The following is a 16092-nucleotide window of genomic DNA, read 5'->3' on the forward strand; positions in this document are numbered from 1 at the left end:
TTTGAACCTGCAGTTCATTTAATTTATTCCTTATACTCTGTGCATTTGTATATAGAACTCTTAGTTGGGCCAGACACCCTAGCCTGACCTTCAGCTTTGATGCTGGGTTAATCGCCTTACACCTTCTAGGTTTCACTTTTTCTGTAGTGCCGAAAGTACACTTTCTTTCTACTTCTCTACGTTTTTCCCTTTCACTTGTTCTTGAACAACTGTTTGTACTATTTGTATTGTACATTTTCCCTGGGTCTTCCCCTCTCTTGCTGCTCTCAACTTTACTCCCTTCTGACTCCCCGCTAACGTTCCTATCCCCCTGCCACTCTAGTTTAAACCTTCCCCAACAGCGCTAGCAAACACCTCCGCGAGGACATTGGTCCTGGTACTGCTCGGGTGTAACCCCCCGACTTGTACAGGACCCACCTTCCCCAGAACCGGTCCCAATGTCCCAGGAATCTAAATCCCTCCCTCCTACACCATCCCTGCAGCCATGCATTCATCCTGCCTATTCTCCTGTTCCTATATTCACTAGCACGTGGCACTGGTAGTAATCCTGAGATCACTACCTTTGAAGTCCTGCTTTTTAATTTATCTCCTAACTCCTCAAATTCACCTTGCAGGACCTCATCCCTTTTTTTACCTATGTCGTTGGTTCCGATATGGACCACGACTACTGGCTGTTCGCCCTCCCCCTCCAGAATGTCCTGCAGCCACTCCGCGACATCCTTGACCCTAGCACCAAGGAGGCAACATACCATCCTGGAGTCACGTTTGCGGTGGCAGAAACGCCTATCTTTTCCCCTTACAATTGAATCCCCCTATCACTATCGTCCTGCCTCTCTTCTTCCTCCCCTCCTGTGCAGCAGAGCCACCTGTGGTGCCACGAACTTGACTCTTGCTGCTTTCCCCATATAAGCCATCTCCCCCAACAGTATCCAAAGCGGTATATCTGTTTGAGAAGGAGATGGCCCCAGGGGACTCCTGCTCTACCTGCCTAGTCCTTTTACTCTGCCTGGCGGTCGCCCATTTCCTTTCTGCCTCCATAATCTTTACCTGCGGTGTGACCACTTCACTGAATGTGCTATCCACGATAGTCTCAGCATCACGGATGCTCCGCAGTGAATTCACCCGCAGCTCCAGCTCCAAAATGCGGTTAGCCAGTAGCTGCAGCTGGACACGCTTCCTGCACACATGGTCGCCAGGGACACTGGTAGTGTCCATGACTTCCCACATAGCGCAGGAGGAGCATATCACGGGTGCGAGCTGTGCTGCTATGACTAGCCTTCGATTTACACTGCGTTCACCTCTCAGACTCTCCTCCCACTCTCGGTCTCTCCTTTTCTACTGTGCTCCCCTCTCAGATTCTCCTGCCTCACCTGTGACGTCGCACAGTAGTTTTCTCTTGTTGCAGGTCTGCTGCTGCTTTTATTCCCCACTCTCCGTCTTCTGCTACTCGGGTCCGCCGCCGCTCTGCGGAAAAAGTTAGGAAAAGCAAGACAAAGCAGCACCTCCTTCCACCACTTCACCGAACTCCCACACTCATCAAACTCTCAGCTTTCTCACTCGGTGCTCAGTTGCACTCAGTGCTCCTTCCCCTTCTGCCTCAATTCAATCCAGCACTCTTCTCCCACTCCAAACCAGTTCAAGCTGGTATTCCTCTTCCACCACCTTCCAGCTCCCACTGGCTATCTCTTCCTCCCTGACCTCAACGTGTTGCTCCCAGCTTTGCCCCCTTCCCCTCCATGGCACCACTCCCAGCTTATGCCCCCTTCCCTCTCCATTCCATATATTTCCCCTCTCCCCTTCATTGCCATCCATTTATTGAAAAAAGTAGCAGAGCCCAAGATGGATAAGTCACCAGGCCCTGATGCCATACACCCTAGGATGTTGAAAGAAGTCAGAGACGTGATGGGCCACAATTTTGCAATCATCTTTAAACATGCAAATTGTGCCATGACACTGAACAGCAGCTGACATAACAGCTTTGTTCAAGAAGGATAAACTGGGTAACTAGGGAAATTAGTCTAATGTGAATTGTGGGCAAACTCTTAGAATTCATAATTGAAGATAAAATTAGTGATGATTTAGAAATGGATGAGTAATCAAGAACAGCCAGCATGATTTGTTAAAGCAAGTTTTGTTTAACAAATTTAATGGAGTTTTTTGAAGAGTTGACTGATTTTTTTTATTCGTTCATGGGATGTGGGCGTCGCTGGCAAGTCCAGCATTTATTACTCATCTCTAATTGCCCTTGAGAAGGTGGTGGTGAGCCGCCATTTTGAACCGCTACAGTCCGTGTGGTGAAGGTTCTCCCACAGTTCTGTTAGGTAGAGAGTTCCAGGATTTTGACGAAGCGACGATGAAGGAACGGCAATATATTTCTAAGTCGGGATGTTGTGTGACTTGGAGGAGAACATGCAGGTGGTGTTGTTCCCATGTGCCTGCTATCCTTGTCCTTCTAGGTGGTAGAGTTTGCAGGTTTGGGAGGTGCTGTCGAAGAAGACTTGGTGAGTTGCTGCAGTGCATCCTGTGGATGGTACATGCTGCAAGAAGGTGAAACCATAAAAAAAGGTTAACAGCATATTGGATTTTGTAAATCGGGACATAGAGTGCAAGAGTAAAGAAGTAATTATGAATTTGTACAAAACATTGGTTTGGCCTCAGTTTTGTTGCCAGATTACAGAAAGACATTAAAGCCATGAAGACCCTACAACGTAGATTCATCAGGATGATGCCAGGAATGAGAAACTATAGTTATGGGGAGAGACTTGAGACACTGGGACTATTTCCACTGGAGCAGAGAAAGCTAAGAGGAGAATTATTAGAGGTTTTTAAAACTTATGAAGGGATTTGATAGAGTGAAAAGGGCAAAACTAGTTCTTCAGGTTATGGAGTCAGCGACAAGGGGTCTTAAGAACATAAGAAATAGGAGCAGGAGTAAGCCATACGGCCCCTCGAGCCTGCCCCGCCATTCAATAAGATCCACTTTCCCGCCCGATCCCCATACCCCTTGATTCCCCTAGAGTCCAAAAATCTATCTATCTCAGCCTTGAAGATACTCAACGACTCAGCATCCACAGCCCTCTGGGGTAGAGAATTCCAAAGATTCACAACGCTCTGAGTGAAGAAATTCCTCCCCATCTCAGTCCTAAATGGCCGGCCCCTTATCCTGAGACTATGTCCCCTAGTTCTCAACCCTCCAGCCAGGGGAAACAACCTCTTAGCACCAACCTGTCAAGCCCCCTCATAATCTTATATGTTTCAATGAGATCACCTCTCATTCTTCTAAACTCCAGAAAGTATAGGCCCAAGTTACTCAATCTCTCCTCATAGAACAACCCTGTCATCCCAGGAATCAATCTAGTGAACCTTCGTTGCACCGCCTCCAAGGCAAGTATATCCTTCCTTAGATAAGGACACCAAAACTGTACACAGTACTCCAGGTGAGGTCTCACTAAAGCCCTGAGGCTCGAGGGGCCGTATGGCTTACTCCTGCACTCCTTACTTTTGCACTCCAACCCCCTTGCAATAAAGGCCAACATGCCATTTGCCTTCCTAATTGCATACTGTAGAAGGATATCTCTGAACATTTAATAGTTTCTCATCATTTAAAAAATACTCAATTTTTCTATTCTTCCTACCAAAGTGAATAAACTCATATTTTCCTACATTATACTCCATCTGCCACCTTCTTGCCCACTCACTTAACCTGTCTATATCCCTTTACAGACTCTTTGTGTCCTCCTCACAGCTTACTTTCCCACCTAGCTTTGTATCATCAGCAAACTTGGATACATTATTGATCCCTCCATCTAAGTCATTAATATAGATTGTAAATAGCTGAGGCCCAAGCACCGATCCTTGCTGCATTCCATTCGTTACAGCCTGCCAACCTGAAAGTGACTCGTTTATCCCTACTCTCTGCTTTCTGTCCGTTAACCAATCCTCTATCCATGCTAAAATATTCCCCCAATCCCATGAGCCCTTATCTTATGTAACAACCTTTTGTGTGGCACCTTATCGAATGCCTTTTGAAAATCCAAATATACTACATCCACTGGTTCCCCTTTATCTACCCTGCTAGTTACATCCTCAAAAATCTCTAATACATTTGTCAAACATGATTTCCATTTCATAAAGCCATGTTGACTCTGCCTAATCATATTATGATTTTCTAAGTGCCCTGTTACCACTTCCTTAATAATGGATTCCAGAATTTTCCCGACGACTGATGTCAGGCTAACTGTCTGTAATTCCCTGTTTCTAATTCCCAGTAATTCCTACCTAAATCCTCCCACTAATGTACTGATCCGGATTGCCACCCCTAATGCTTAATTAAAAGGATATGGCCACTGGTTTCCAGTGGCAGAAGGGTAAGTAACCTGAGAACACAGATTTAAAGTGATCGTAAAAAGAGCCAGAGGCAACATGAGGAAACGCTTTTTTACCCAACAAGTTGTAATGATCTGGAATGTGCTGTCTGATTCAATAGTAACTTTTAAAAGGGAATTGGATAAATACTTGAAGGGAAAAAAAAGTACAAGGTTATGGGGAAAGAGTCGGGGAATGGGACGAATTAGATGGCTTTTTCAAAGAGTCGGCACAGGCACAATGGGCTGAATGGCCTCCTCCTGTGCTGTATCTACTATGATATTTTGATACTATGAATTTCAGTATGGAGTGTAGATAGGAACATGATTCCACAGCAACAAATGGATTTTTTGTACAACTGAATGGTGGGTATAAAATGGGACGATATGTAGCATTTGATCCTATGACAGCTGACTTTAAGAGGATGCAATTTAAGTTAAATGAGAATCGTTCTGATCAGATCTATCTTCATTTTCTTAGCAATATACTGTTTACTGCAAGCAGATTCATGGAGAGATCAAGAACCATTTTTTTATTGCAAGTTTGCTTAAATTGTCTCTTTAATTTTTCAATAAACTTGGAGGATTTCAGAGTAACAAAAAGCAACTGTTAGAATTGCTAGCAGACAAATGTGTACTGTGTTTTTATGACATTGCTCATTCTGCTATTTTAACAGGGGTGTTACTACATTTAAAATAAACAGGTTAATATCTCCATTAAGAAAGTGCACAGAGCAATGTATTAAGAACATGCTAAGCTTTCACTAATATTGCCAACTGAAATTTCTGGGCTAAAAACTTTTTAACTGGATTTGTATATTGATGGAGACTGCCAGAAATGTTAGGGAACCAAGGGTCTAGTGAGAGGGAGGAACTGAAGGAAACCAGTATTAGTAAAAAAAAATAGTGCTAGGGAAATTAGTGGGGCTAAAGGCTGACAAATCCCCAGGGCCTGATAATCTACATCCCAGAGTACTAAAGGAAGTGGCCCTGGAAATAGTGCTTGCATTGGTGATCATCTTCCAAAATTCTATAGACTCTGGAACAGTTCCTACAGATTGGAGGGTGGCAAATGTAACCCCTTTAAAAAAGGAGGGAGAGTAAAAACAGGGAATTACGGACCAGTTAGCCTAACATCAGTATTGGGTAAAATGCTCGAGTCTATTATAAAAGATGTGATAACAGAACACTTAGAGGGCATTAATGGGATTGGACAAAGTCAGCATGGGTTTATGAAAAGGAAATCATGTTTAACAAATCTGCTGGAGTTTTTTGAGGATGTAACTAGTAGAATAGATAGGGGAGAACCAGTGGATGTGGTGTATTTGGATTTTCAGAAGGCTTTTGATAAGATCCCACACAAGAGGTTAGAATCATAGAATCATAGAAGTTACAACATGGAAACAGGCCCTTCGGCCCAACATGTCCATGTCGCCCAGTTTATACCACTAAGCTAGTCCCAATTGCCTGCACTTGGCCCATATCCCTCTATACCCATCTTACCCATGTAACTGTCCAAATGCTTGTAACTGTCCAAATGCATGTTAGTGTGCAAAGTTAAAGCACATGGGATTGGGGAGAATATACTGGCATGGATTGAGAATTGGTTGACAGACAGGAAACAGAAAGTAGGAATAAAAAGGTCTTTTTCCGGGTGGCAGGCAGTGACTAGTGGGGTACCGCAGGGATCAGTGCTTGGGTCCCAGCTATTCACAATATATATCAATGATTTGGATGAGGGAACTAAATGTAACATTTCCAAGTTTGCAGACGACACAAAGCTGGGGTGGAATGTGAGCTGTGAGGAGGATGCAAAGAGGCTCCAATGTGATTTAGACAAGTTGGGTGAGTGGGCAAGAACATGGCAGATGCAGTATAACGTGGATAAATGTGAAGTTATCCACTTTGGTTGTAAAAATAGAAAGACAGATTATTATCTGAATAGTGATAGATTGGGAAAAGGGGAGGTGCAAGGAGACCTGGGTGTCCTTGTACACCAGTCGCTGAAAGCGAGCATTCAGGTGCAGCAAGCAGTTAGGAAGGCGAATGGTATGTTGGCCTTCATTGCAAGAGGATTTGAGTACAGGAGCAGGGATGTCTTACTGCAGTTATACAGGGCCTTGGTGAGACCACATCTGGAGTATTGTGTGCAGTTTTGGTCTCCTTATCTGAGGAAGGATGTCCCTGCCATGGAGGGAGTGCAAAGAAGGTTTACGAGACTGATTCCTGGGATGGCAGGACTGACGTATGAGGAGAGATTGGGTTCTCTAGGCCAATATTCACTAGAGTTTAGAAGAATGAGAGGTGATCTCATTGAAACATATAAAATTCTAACAGGATGATACAGACTAGATGCAGGGAGGATGTTCCCGATGGCTGGGGAGTCCAGAACCAGGGGTCACAGTCTCAGGATAGGGGGTATGCCATTTAGAACCGAGATGAGGAGAAATTTCTTCACTCAGAGGGTGGTGAACCTATGGAATTCTCTACCACAGAAGGCAGTGGAGGCCAAGTCATTTGATGTATTCAAGAAGGAGATAGATATATTTCTTAATGCTAAAGGGATCAAGAGATATGGGGAAAAAGTGGGAACAGGGTACTGAGTTAGATCATTTTGAATGGCGGAGAAGGGCCGAATGGCCTACTCTTGCGCCTATTTTCTGTGTTTCTATGTTTCTATGATAGTTTTGAAGGAAAACGGACTTGCTAAATTGCAATCTTTGTACAAAAGGATAAGATTAATTACTTCTGTCATTTTAGGATTCCAAAACTATTATGATGCCTGTTCAGAAGGTCTGAAAGATGCTAGCTCATTACTTCAACTAGGTGGTCCTGGAGATTCATGTCATCCTCCCCCACACTCACCTATCAGTTGGGGCTTGCTAAATCACTGCTATAATGGGAGCAACTACTTTACGGGAGAGATTGGAATACGACTAGATTATATTGCTTTACACAAGAAGGTGAGTCAGGCTGCATTTTTTTCAAGTTACAGGAATGAGAACCTGTTTGAAAATGATATTATTTTTAGACTGCTTTTTCTAAACAAAATTGTTTACAATTGGGCTTGTACCTGGTTGATTCTCTTGTTTGTCCATAAAAGTCTCTATCGGGGATTAAAACAAATTATAAAAGAAGTTCAAGTAATTGGATATTGGATCTTTTTTTGTTTTTATTGGGCTCTAAATTGGGCCACGTAGCACTCGTTTTGTAGGCACTTCGCGGACTCCTAAGGACCCAAAATGGCATCCGGAATGCGCACGCACACTTCTAGCATGACGTGCACTGGACACCATCTAGGTAAAGGCATTTGCGCATGCCCAGATAACGAACGTCGGCAGCATGTAAAGTAGGGAGAATATGCGGTAGATCAGTGTGCAGCACTGATTTAAAGGGGCAGATGCAATTTTGGAACTCAACACTCCAGCCAACACACTGTCTTAACCTCACATAGCTAAACAGGTCTTAAACAGCATGGTGGACCCCCGCCAGCGCTGTTTAAAGGGATCGTGCAGGAGTTACAGGTTAGTTGCTGGATTATTGCTTCTGGCCGCTGATGTATTTGTACCTGTTTTTGGAGATCTATACTTGAATATTAGGACTTCGGGGACATAGCCTAAAAATTAGAGCCAGGACTTGCAGGAGTGAAGTTAGGAAATGCTTCTACATGCAAAGGGTGGTAGAAGTTTGGAACGCTGTTTCACAAACGGCAGTTGACGCGAGCTCAGTTGTTAATTTTAAGTCTGAGATTGATAGTTTTTTGTTAACCAAAGGTATTAACGGATATGGGGGTAAATTTTAACTCCACGAATGGGTGGGTTGGGGGCGGGTGGGAAGGTAAAAATTAAACCTGACCCCAACCCGCCCACTTTCGGCTTTAACGGAGGCGGTTCGAGGGGCGGGCGACCAACCCCACCCTCAGGAGGCAGGTAGGTTAATGAAAGCTTTGAAGGAGGCTTCAAACCTCTATTTTGACAGGTTTTTAATTTTTGACTCCTGGGGGCTGGGATCCCTGGGCCTTCTGCGAGAAGGCCCGGATCAACAGGTAAGTGCCTTTATTACAACGCTTGTGGGCCAGGAGGAGCAGGAGTGCTTCCTCCAGGCCCAAGTCTATCTGCTGCAATCCCACACCCGCGATTGACTGAACTGACACCCCCACCCCCCATGTCCGACTGACCCCCCCATGATCTCTGACCCCCCCCCCCCATGATCTCTGATCCCCCCCTCACGATCTCCAACCCACCCCTGCGACATCCGACACCCCGATGACCCCCAAACCCGACACCCCCCTCCCTTCTGAGACTTACCTGCTGGCATCAGCTCCCTAGCTGTTCTCCCATCCGACTGATGGCCAGCTTGTCAATCTGGCAGGCCTGTGGGCGGGAAACCTACAAAAAAAAATTAAAAGACATCCTTACATCAAAATCATAAGGACATCCGGGAAACCCGTACTTCCGGGTTTCACGTCAGGAACTCGCCCCCACCCCCGCCCCCCAACCATCTTCCCGGTGCCCGGTTAAAATTTACCCCACGGAGTTAGGTCACAGATCAAGCACGATCTCATTGAATGGCGGAATAGGCTCGAGGAGCTAAATGGCCTACTCCTGTTCCTATCTTCATATGCTCCTATAATAAAGTTTCAATACTCTACAGAGTGGACTGGCTAGCTGACAGGCAACAGCAAGGGCACTGGCGGAGAGGCAGGGGTGGGACAGGAATGCTGTCATCCTGAGAGAGAACGGCAGATTCATGTTCCATGGAGCCACTGCCACTTGCTGCCTCCTGTCATGTGCCACCTTCTCCAGCAAGAAAGCGGGATGTATGTTGGTATGTGTCCTGCAAAATGTTTGGGTGATGTGGTTAGCATGGTTGAATAGCTGCCAGTGTGTGTGATCTGTGAGTTGTGGGTGTGCGGCTTGCAACACTGGTAATATGTGAGGGTGAGAGGAAGCATCTGATTGGAAGAGTTGAGTACTGATTGAAAGAGTTTGTTGGTAGTGGGTGATGTGGGGTGTGATGCATGGAGCAGTGGATAACAATATATAAGAACATAAGAAATAGGAGCAGGAGTAGGCCATGTAGCCCCTCAAGCCTGCTCCGCCATTCAATCAGATCATGGCCGATCGTCAACCTCAACTCCACTTTCCAGCCCGATCCCCATATCCCTTGATTCCTCAAGAGTCCAGAAATCTTTCTATCTCAGCCTTGAATATATTCAATGACTCAGCATCCGCTGCCCCCTGGGGTAGAGGATTCCAAAGACTCACAACCTTCTGAGTGGAGAAATTTCTCCTCATCTCAGTCTTAAATGGCCGACCCCTTATCCTGCGACTGTGCCGTCTAGTTCTAGACTCTCCAGCCAGAGGAAACACTATCTCAGCATCCACCCCATCAAGCCCTCTCATAATCTTAAATGTTTCAATGAGATCACCTCTCATTCTTCTAAACTCCAGAGAGTATAGACAGAGCTAAGCGATTCCACAACCAACGGATCAGATCAAAGCTCTGCAGTCCTGCCACATCCAGTCATGAATAGTGGTGGACAATTAAACAACTAACAGGAGGAGGAGGCTCTGCAAACATCCCCATCCTCAATGATGGCGGAGTCCAGCACATGAGTGCAAAAGACAAGGCTGAAGCGTTTGCAACCATCTTCAGCCAGAAGTGCCAAGTGGACGATACATCTCGGCCTCCTCCCGATATCCCCACCATCACAGAAGCCAGTCTTCAGCCAATTCGATTCACTCCACATGATATCAAGAAACGGCTGAGTGCACTGGATACAGCAAAGGCTATGGGCCCCGACAACATCCCGGCAGTAGTGCTGAAGACTTGTGCTCCAGAACTAGCTGCGCCTGTAGCCAAGCTGTTCCAGTACAGCTACAACACTGGCATCTATCCGACAATGTGGAGAATTGCCCAGGTATGTCCTGTCCACAAAAAGCAGGACAAATCCAATCCGGCCAATTACCACCCCATCAGTCTACTCTCAATCATCAGCAAAGTGATAGCACTGTCGACGAGACCTTCCATCAAGCGGCAGTTACTCACCAATAACCTGCTCACCGATGCTCAGTTTGGGTTCTGCCAGGACCACTCGGCTCCAGACCTCGTTACAGCCTTGGTCCAAACATGGACAAAAGAGCTGTATTCCAGAGGTGAGGTGAGAGTGACTGCCCTTGACATCAAGGCTGCATTTGACCGAGTGTGGCACCAAGGAGCCCTAGTAAAATTGAAGTCAATGGGAATCAGGGGGAAAACTCTCCAGTGGCTGGAGTCATACCTAGCACAAAGGAAGATGTTAGTGGTTGTTGGAGGCCAATCATCTCAGCCCCAGGGCATTGCTGCAGGAGTTCCTCAGGGCAGTGTCCTTTGCCCAACCATCTTCAGCTGCTTCATCAATGACCTTCCCTCCATCATAAGGTCAGAAATGGGGATGTTCGCTGATGATTGCACAGTGTTCAGTTCCATTCGCAACCCCTCAAATAATGAAGCAGTCGGTGCCCGCATGCAGCAAGGCCTGGACAACATCCAGACTTGGGCTCTTAAGTGGCAAATAACATTCGCGCCAGACAAGTTCCAGGCAATGACCATCTCCAAGAAGAGAGAGTCTAACCACCTCCCCTTGACATTCAACGGCATTACCATCGCCGAATCCCCCACCATCAACATCCTGGGGGTCACCATTGACCAGAAACTTAACTGGACCAGCCATATAAATACTGTGGCTACAAGAGCAGGTCAGAGGCTGGGTATTCTGCGGCGAGTGACTCACCTCCTGACTCTCCAAAGCCTTTCCACCATCTACAAGGCACAAGTCAGGAGTGTGATGGAATACTCTCCACTTGCCTGGATGAGTGCAGCTCCAACAACACTCAAGAAGCTCGACACCATCCAGGACAAAGGAGCCCACTTGATTGGCATCCCATCCACCACCCTAAACATTCACTCCCTTCACCACCAGTGCACTGTGGCTGCAGTGTGTACCATCCATAGGATGCACTGCAGCAACTTGCCAAGACTTCTTCGACAGCACCTCCCAAACCCACGACCTCTACCACCTAGAAGGACAAGAGCAGCAGGTACATGGGAACAACACCACCTGCACATTCCCCTCCAAGCCACACACCATCCCGACTTGGAAATATATCACCGTTCCTTCATCGTCGCTGGGTCAAAATCCTGGAACTCCCTTCCGAACAGCACTGTGGGAGAACCTTCACCACACAGACTGCAGCAGTTCAAGAAGGCGGCTCACCACCACATCCCATGAACGAATATAAAAAAAGTATCGGCCCATTTTACTCAACCTCTCCTGATAAGACAACCCTCTCATCCCAGCAATTAACCTAGTGAACCTTCGTTGCTGCCTCTAAGGCAAGTATATCCTCCCTTACATAAGGAGAACAAAAATGTATGCAGTGCTCCAGGTGAGGTCTCACTAAAGCCCTGTACAATTGTAGTAAGACCTCCTTACTCTTGTACTCCAACCCCCTTGCAATAAAGGCCAACATGTCATTTGCGTTCCTAGTTGCTTGCTGTACCTGCATGCTAACTTTTTGTGTTTCTTGTACGAGGACACCCAAATCCCTCTAAACACCAGCATTTAATAGTTTCTCACCATTTAAAAAATATTCTGTTTTTCTATTGTTTATATCAAGGTGGATAACCTCATATTTCCCCACATTATACTCCATCTGCCACCTTCTTGCCAACTAACTTAACCTGTCTGTATCCCTTTGCAGACTCTTTGTGTCCTCCTCACAGCTTACTTTCCCACCTAGCTTTGCATCTTCAGCAAACTTGGATACAGTATACTCGGTTCCTTCATCCAAGTCATTAATATAGATTGTAAGTAGCTGAGGCCCAAGCACCGATCCTTGCTGCACCCCACTAGTTACAGCCTGCCAACCTGAGAATGACCCGTTTGTCCCTACTCTCTGTTTTCTGTCCATTAACCAATCCTCTATCCATGCTAACCCTATGAGCCCTTATCTTGCATAACAACCTTTTAGGTGGCGCCTTTTGAAAATCCAAATACATTACATCCACTGGTTCCCCTTTATCTACCCTGCTAGTTACATCCTCAAAAAACTCCAATAAATTTGTCAAGCACGATTTCCCTTTCATAAAACCATGTTGACCCTGCCTAATCATATTATGATGTTCTAAGTGCCTTGTTAAGTGCCTTCCTTAATAATGGATTCCGGCATTTTCCCGACGACTAATGTTATGCTAACCGGCCTGTAGTTCTCTGTTTTCTCTCTCCCTCCTTTCATGAATAGCGGGGTTACATTTGCTAGTGTAAGCCCACGACTAATGGTGCAGTTGATAGGAGATGCCCCTTGACTGTTGACCTCACTCACCTTGACCACTCGTGTCAAAGCACTGAACTTCTTCCTGCACTGCATCCATGTTCGTGGTGCTATGCGCTTGACATTGACTTCGTCGCAGAGCATGATGGGGAGGATCCATTTGTCGTGGTCCACGTAGGAACCTACGACATAGGTAGAACTAAGAATGGGGTTCTGCTGACAATGTTTGAGGAGCTAGGGTCTAAATTAATAAGCAGAACCCCAAAGGTAATAATCTCTGGATTACTACCTGAGCCACGTGCAAATTGTTATAGGGACAAATAGATCATAGAGTTAAATGCGTGGCTCAGAGAATGAGAAAGAAGGGGTTTTGATTCAAGGGGCAGTGGCACCAGTACTGGGGAAAGAGGGAGCTGTTCCGATGGGACAGGCTCCACTTAAACCGGGCTGGGACCAGCGTCCTGGTGAATCGAATAACTAGGGCTCTGGATAGGGTTTTAAACTAAAAAGGAGGGGGAGGGGTCAGGCAAGGTGAAATTTAGAAATCTAATGAGAAAAGCTAAGACAATAGAACAGTGTAGTGACTTGGGTAAAGATAAGCAGTGTGTGTCAGGAAGGGACAGAGAGTTTACCAATAATAGTACAACAACAAGTAAGGTCAAAGCAGGAAAAAATGGTAAAAAGTCAAAAATAAAGGCTCTTTATCTGAATGCATGGAGCATTCGTAACAAGATGGATGAATTAATTGCACAAATAGAGATAAATGGGTTTGACCTAATAGCCATTACAGAGACATGGTTGCAAAATGAGCAAGGTTGGGAACTAAATATTCCAGGGTACATGACAATTAGAAAAGACAGGCAGAATGGAAAATGTTTTAGAAACCAGCAAAGGACAACCAAAAAATTGATAAAAAGGGAGAATATAAAATATGAAAGTAAACTAGCAAGAAATCGGATTGTAAGAGCTTCTACAAGTATGTAAAAAGGAAGAGAGTCGCAAAAGTAAACGTTGGTCCCTTAGAGGCTGAGACAGGAGAAATTATAATGAGGAATCAGGAAATGGCAGATGCGTTAAACAAATATTTTGTATCTATCTTCACAACAGAAGACACAAAAGCATACCAAGAGTAGTGGGGAACCAAGGGGTAAATGAGAGTTAGGGCCTTAAAACAATTAATATCAGTAAAGAAAAAGTACTGGACAAACTAATGGGACTAAAAGCCGACAAATCCCATGGACCTGATGTCCTACATCCTAGGGTTCTAAAAGAGGTGGCTGCTGAGATAGCAGATGCATTGGTTATGATCTTCCAAAATTTTGTGAGCACTCATAAGTTCAGGGTCCCATGACTCCAAAGCCATTGGCAGCCTTCTCAGCCTCTGCTAGGAAAGTGGCGTCCTCACCCACTCCTCTGGTTCCTTTGTGCTCTGTGAACCACCCGATGCCACATCCTCACTACCACTTTCAAATTCCCCCAAGGTGAAAGAATCTGAGCTGGTGCCTGGAAATGAGGAAGCAATTGTCACAGGTGGTGAGTTGGCAGGGGTTGGGGCAGGGGTAGGATGACACAGCTGCACAGGGAATATGTTGCAATTCTCACACTCCTATTCCTCATCATCGTCATCGTATGCAACAAGAAGAAATATCTCTCAAACTCCTCCTTCATCATCACCTTCTTCTTCCTGTGTCGTGGTGCAACCTGCAAAAAAAGAGTAGAACCGAATAATGGGTGAACTTCACCCTCTTGGGATTAAGGAGACAGAGAAGATGTGGGAGATTATTTCTATGTGGTGCTTCACAGGGATTCCAGAGTGATGCTTAACCTTTATAAATCATTGGTAAGGCCCCAGCTGGATTACTGTGTCCAATTCTGGGCACCACACTTTAGGAAGGCCTTAGAGAGGGTGCAGAGGAGATTTACTACCTCTTCTTTGTCAATTTTTCGCCCATCCAATATATCAACTACCTCCCCTTTAACTGCGATTTTGGCAGCATCTTCTTCCTTGGTAATAACAGATGCAAAGTACCCATTTAGTGCCTCAGCCATGCCCTCTGCCGCCATGCGTAGATCTCCTTTTTGGTCCCTAACCGGCCCCACCCACTTCTTACCACCCGTTTACTTTTATATGCCTGTAGAAGACTTTGGGATTCCCTTTTTGTGAGCCGCCAGTCTATTGTCATATTCTCTCTTTGCCCCTCTCATTCAGAAGAATGAGAGGAGATCTTATTGAAACATACAGGATTCCGAGGGGACTCGATAGGGTAGATGCTGAGAGGATGTTGCCCCCATGGGGGAATCTAAAACTAGGGGGCATAGTCTCAGAATAAGGGGTCGCCCGTTTAAGACGGAAATGAGGAGGAATTTCTTCTACCAGAGAGTGGTGAATCTTTGGAATTCTTTACCCCAAAATGATGTGGAGGCTGAGTCATTGAATACATTCAAGGCTGAGTTAGACAAATTTTTGATCAGCAAGGGAGTCAAAGGATATGGGGAAAGGGCGGGAAAGTGGAGTTGAGATAAAAATCAGATCAGCCATGATCTCATTAAATGGCGGAGCAGGCTCGAGGGGCCAATGGCCTACTCCTGCTCCTATCTCTTATGGTCTTATGGTCTTATGTTACCAGGGATGCGGGACTTCAGTTACAGGGAGAGACTAGAGAAGCTGGTGTTGGCCTCCTTAGAGCAGAGAAGGTTAAGGTGAGATTTAATGGAGGTGTTCAAAATCAGGAATCATAGAAAGGTTACAGCACAGAAGGAGGCCATTCAGCCCATCGAGTTTGCGCCAGATCTATGCAAGAGCAATCCAGCTAGTCCCACTCCCCCACTCTATCCCCGCAGCCCTGCAAATTTTCCAGTTCCCTTTTGAAAGCCACGATTGAATCTGCTTCCACCACCCCCTTGGTCAGTGCATTTCAGATCCTAACCACTTGCTGTATAAAAAAGATTTTCCTCAGGTCACCTTTGGTTCTTTTGCCAATCACCTTACATCTATGTCCTCTGGTCCTTGACCCTGCCGCCAATGGGACCAGTTTCTCTCTATCTACTCTGTCTAGTCCCTTCATGATTTTGAATACCTCTATCAAATCTCCTTGCAACCATCTCTGTTCCAAGGAGAACAACCCCATCTTCTCCAGTCTATCCATGTAATTAAAGTCCCTCATCCTTGGAATCATTCCAGTAAATCTCTTCTGCACCCTCTCTAAGGCCTTCACATCTTTCCTAAAGTGCGATGCCCAGAACTGGACACAATACTCCAGTTGTGGTCGAACCAGTGTTTTATAAAGGTTCATCATGACTTCCATAATTTTGTACTCTACATATTTTGTATAAAGCCCTGGATGCTTTTTTAACCGCTTTCTCAACCTGCCCAGCCACCTTCAACGATTTGTGCACATATACCCCCAGATCTC

At 45.6% G+C, this 16092-nt stretch overlaps 1 protein-coding gene and 1 long non-coding RNA gene across 3 annotated transcripts in view; one reads left to right on the forward strand and one right to left on the reverse strand.

Moving 5' to 3' along the window:
- idua (alpha-L-iduronidase) overlaps positions 1-16092 on the forward strand; it is a 376360-nt gene that overhangs the window by 218487 nt on the left and 141781 nt on the right. For both annotated transcript variants that reach the window (XM_067992953.1, XM_067992962.1), the window contains one exon: positions 7125-7327. In XM_067992953.1, coding sequence (XP_067849054.1) covers positions 7125-7327 — 203 coding nt within the window. The remainder of the gene's footprint in view (positions 1-7124; positions 7328-16092) is intronic.
- LOC137327327 (uncharacterized) overlaps positions 2156-16092 on the reverse strand; it is a 47035-nt gene continuing 33098 nt past the window's right edge. The window contains exons 2-3 of the long non-coding RNA XR_010964426.1: positions 8672-8752; positions 2156-2537 (exon numbers count right to left, since the gene is read on the reverse strand). This is a non-coding gene — a long non-coding RNA (uncharacterized lncRNA). The remainder of the gene's footprint in view (positions 2538-8671; positions 8753-16092) is intronic.

Source organism: Heptranchias perlo, chromosome 1, assembly GCF_035084215.1.
Source record: "Heptranchias perlo isolate sHepPer1 chromosome 1, sHepPer1.hap1, whole genome shotgun sequence".
In the NCBI taxonomy this organism is placed as follows: Eukaryota; Metazoa; Chordata; class Chondrichthyes; order Hexanchiformes; family Hexanchidae; genus Heptranchias; species Heptranchias perlo.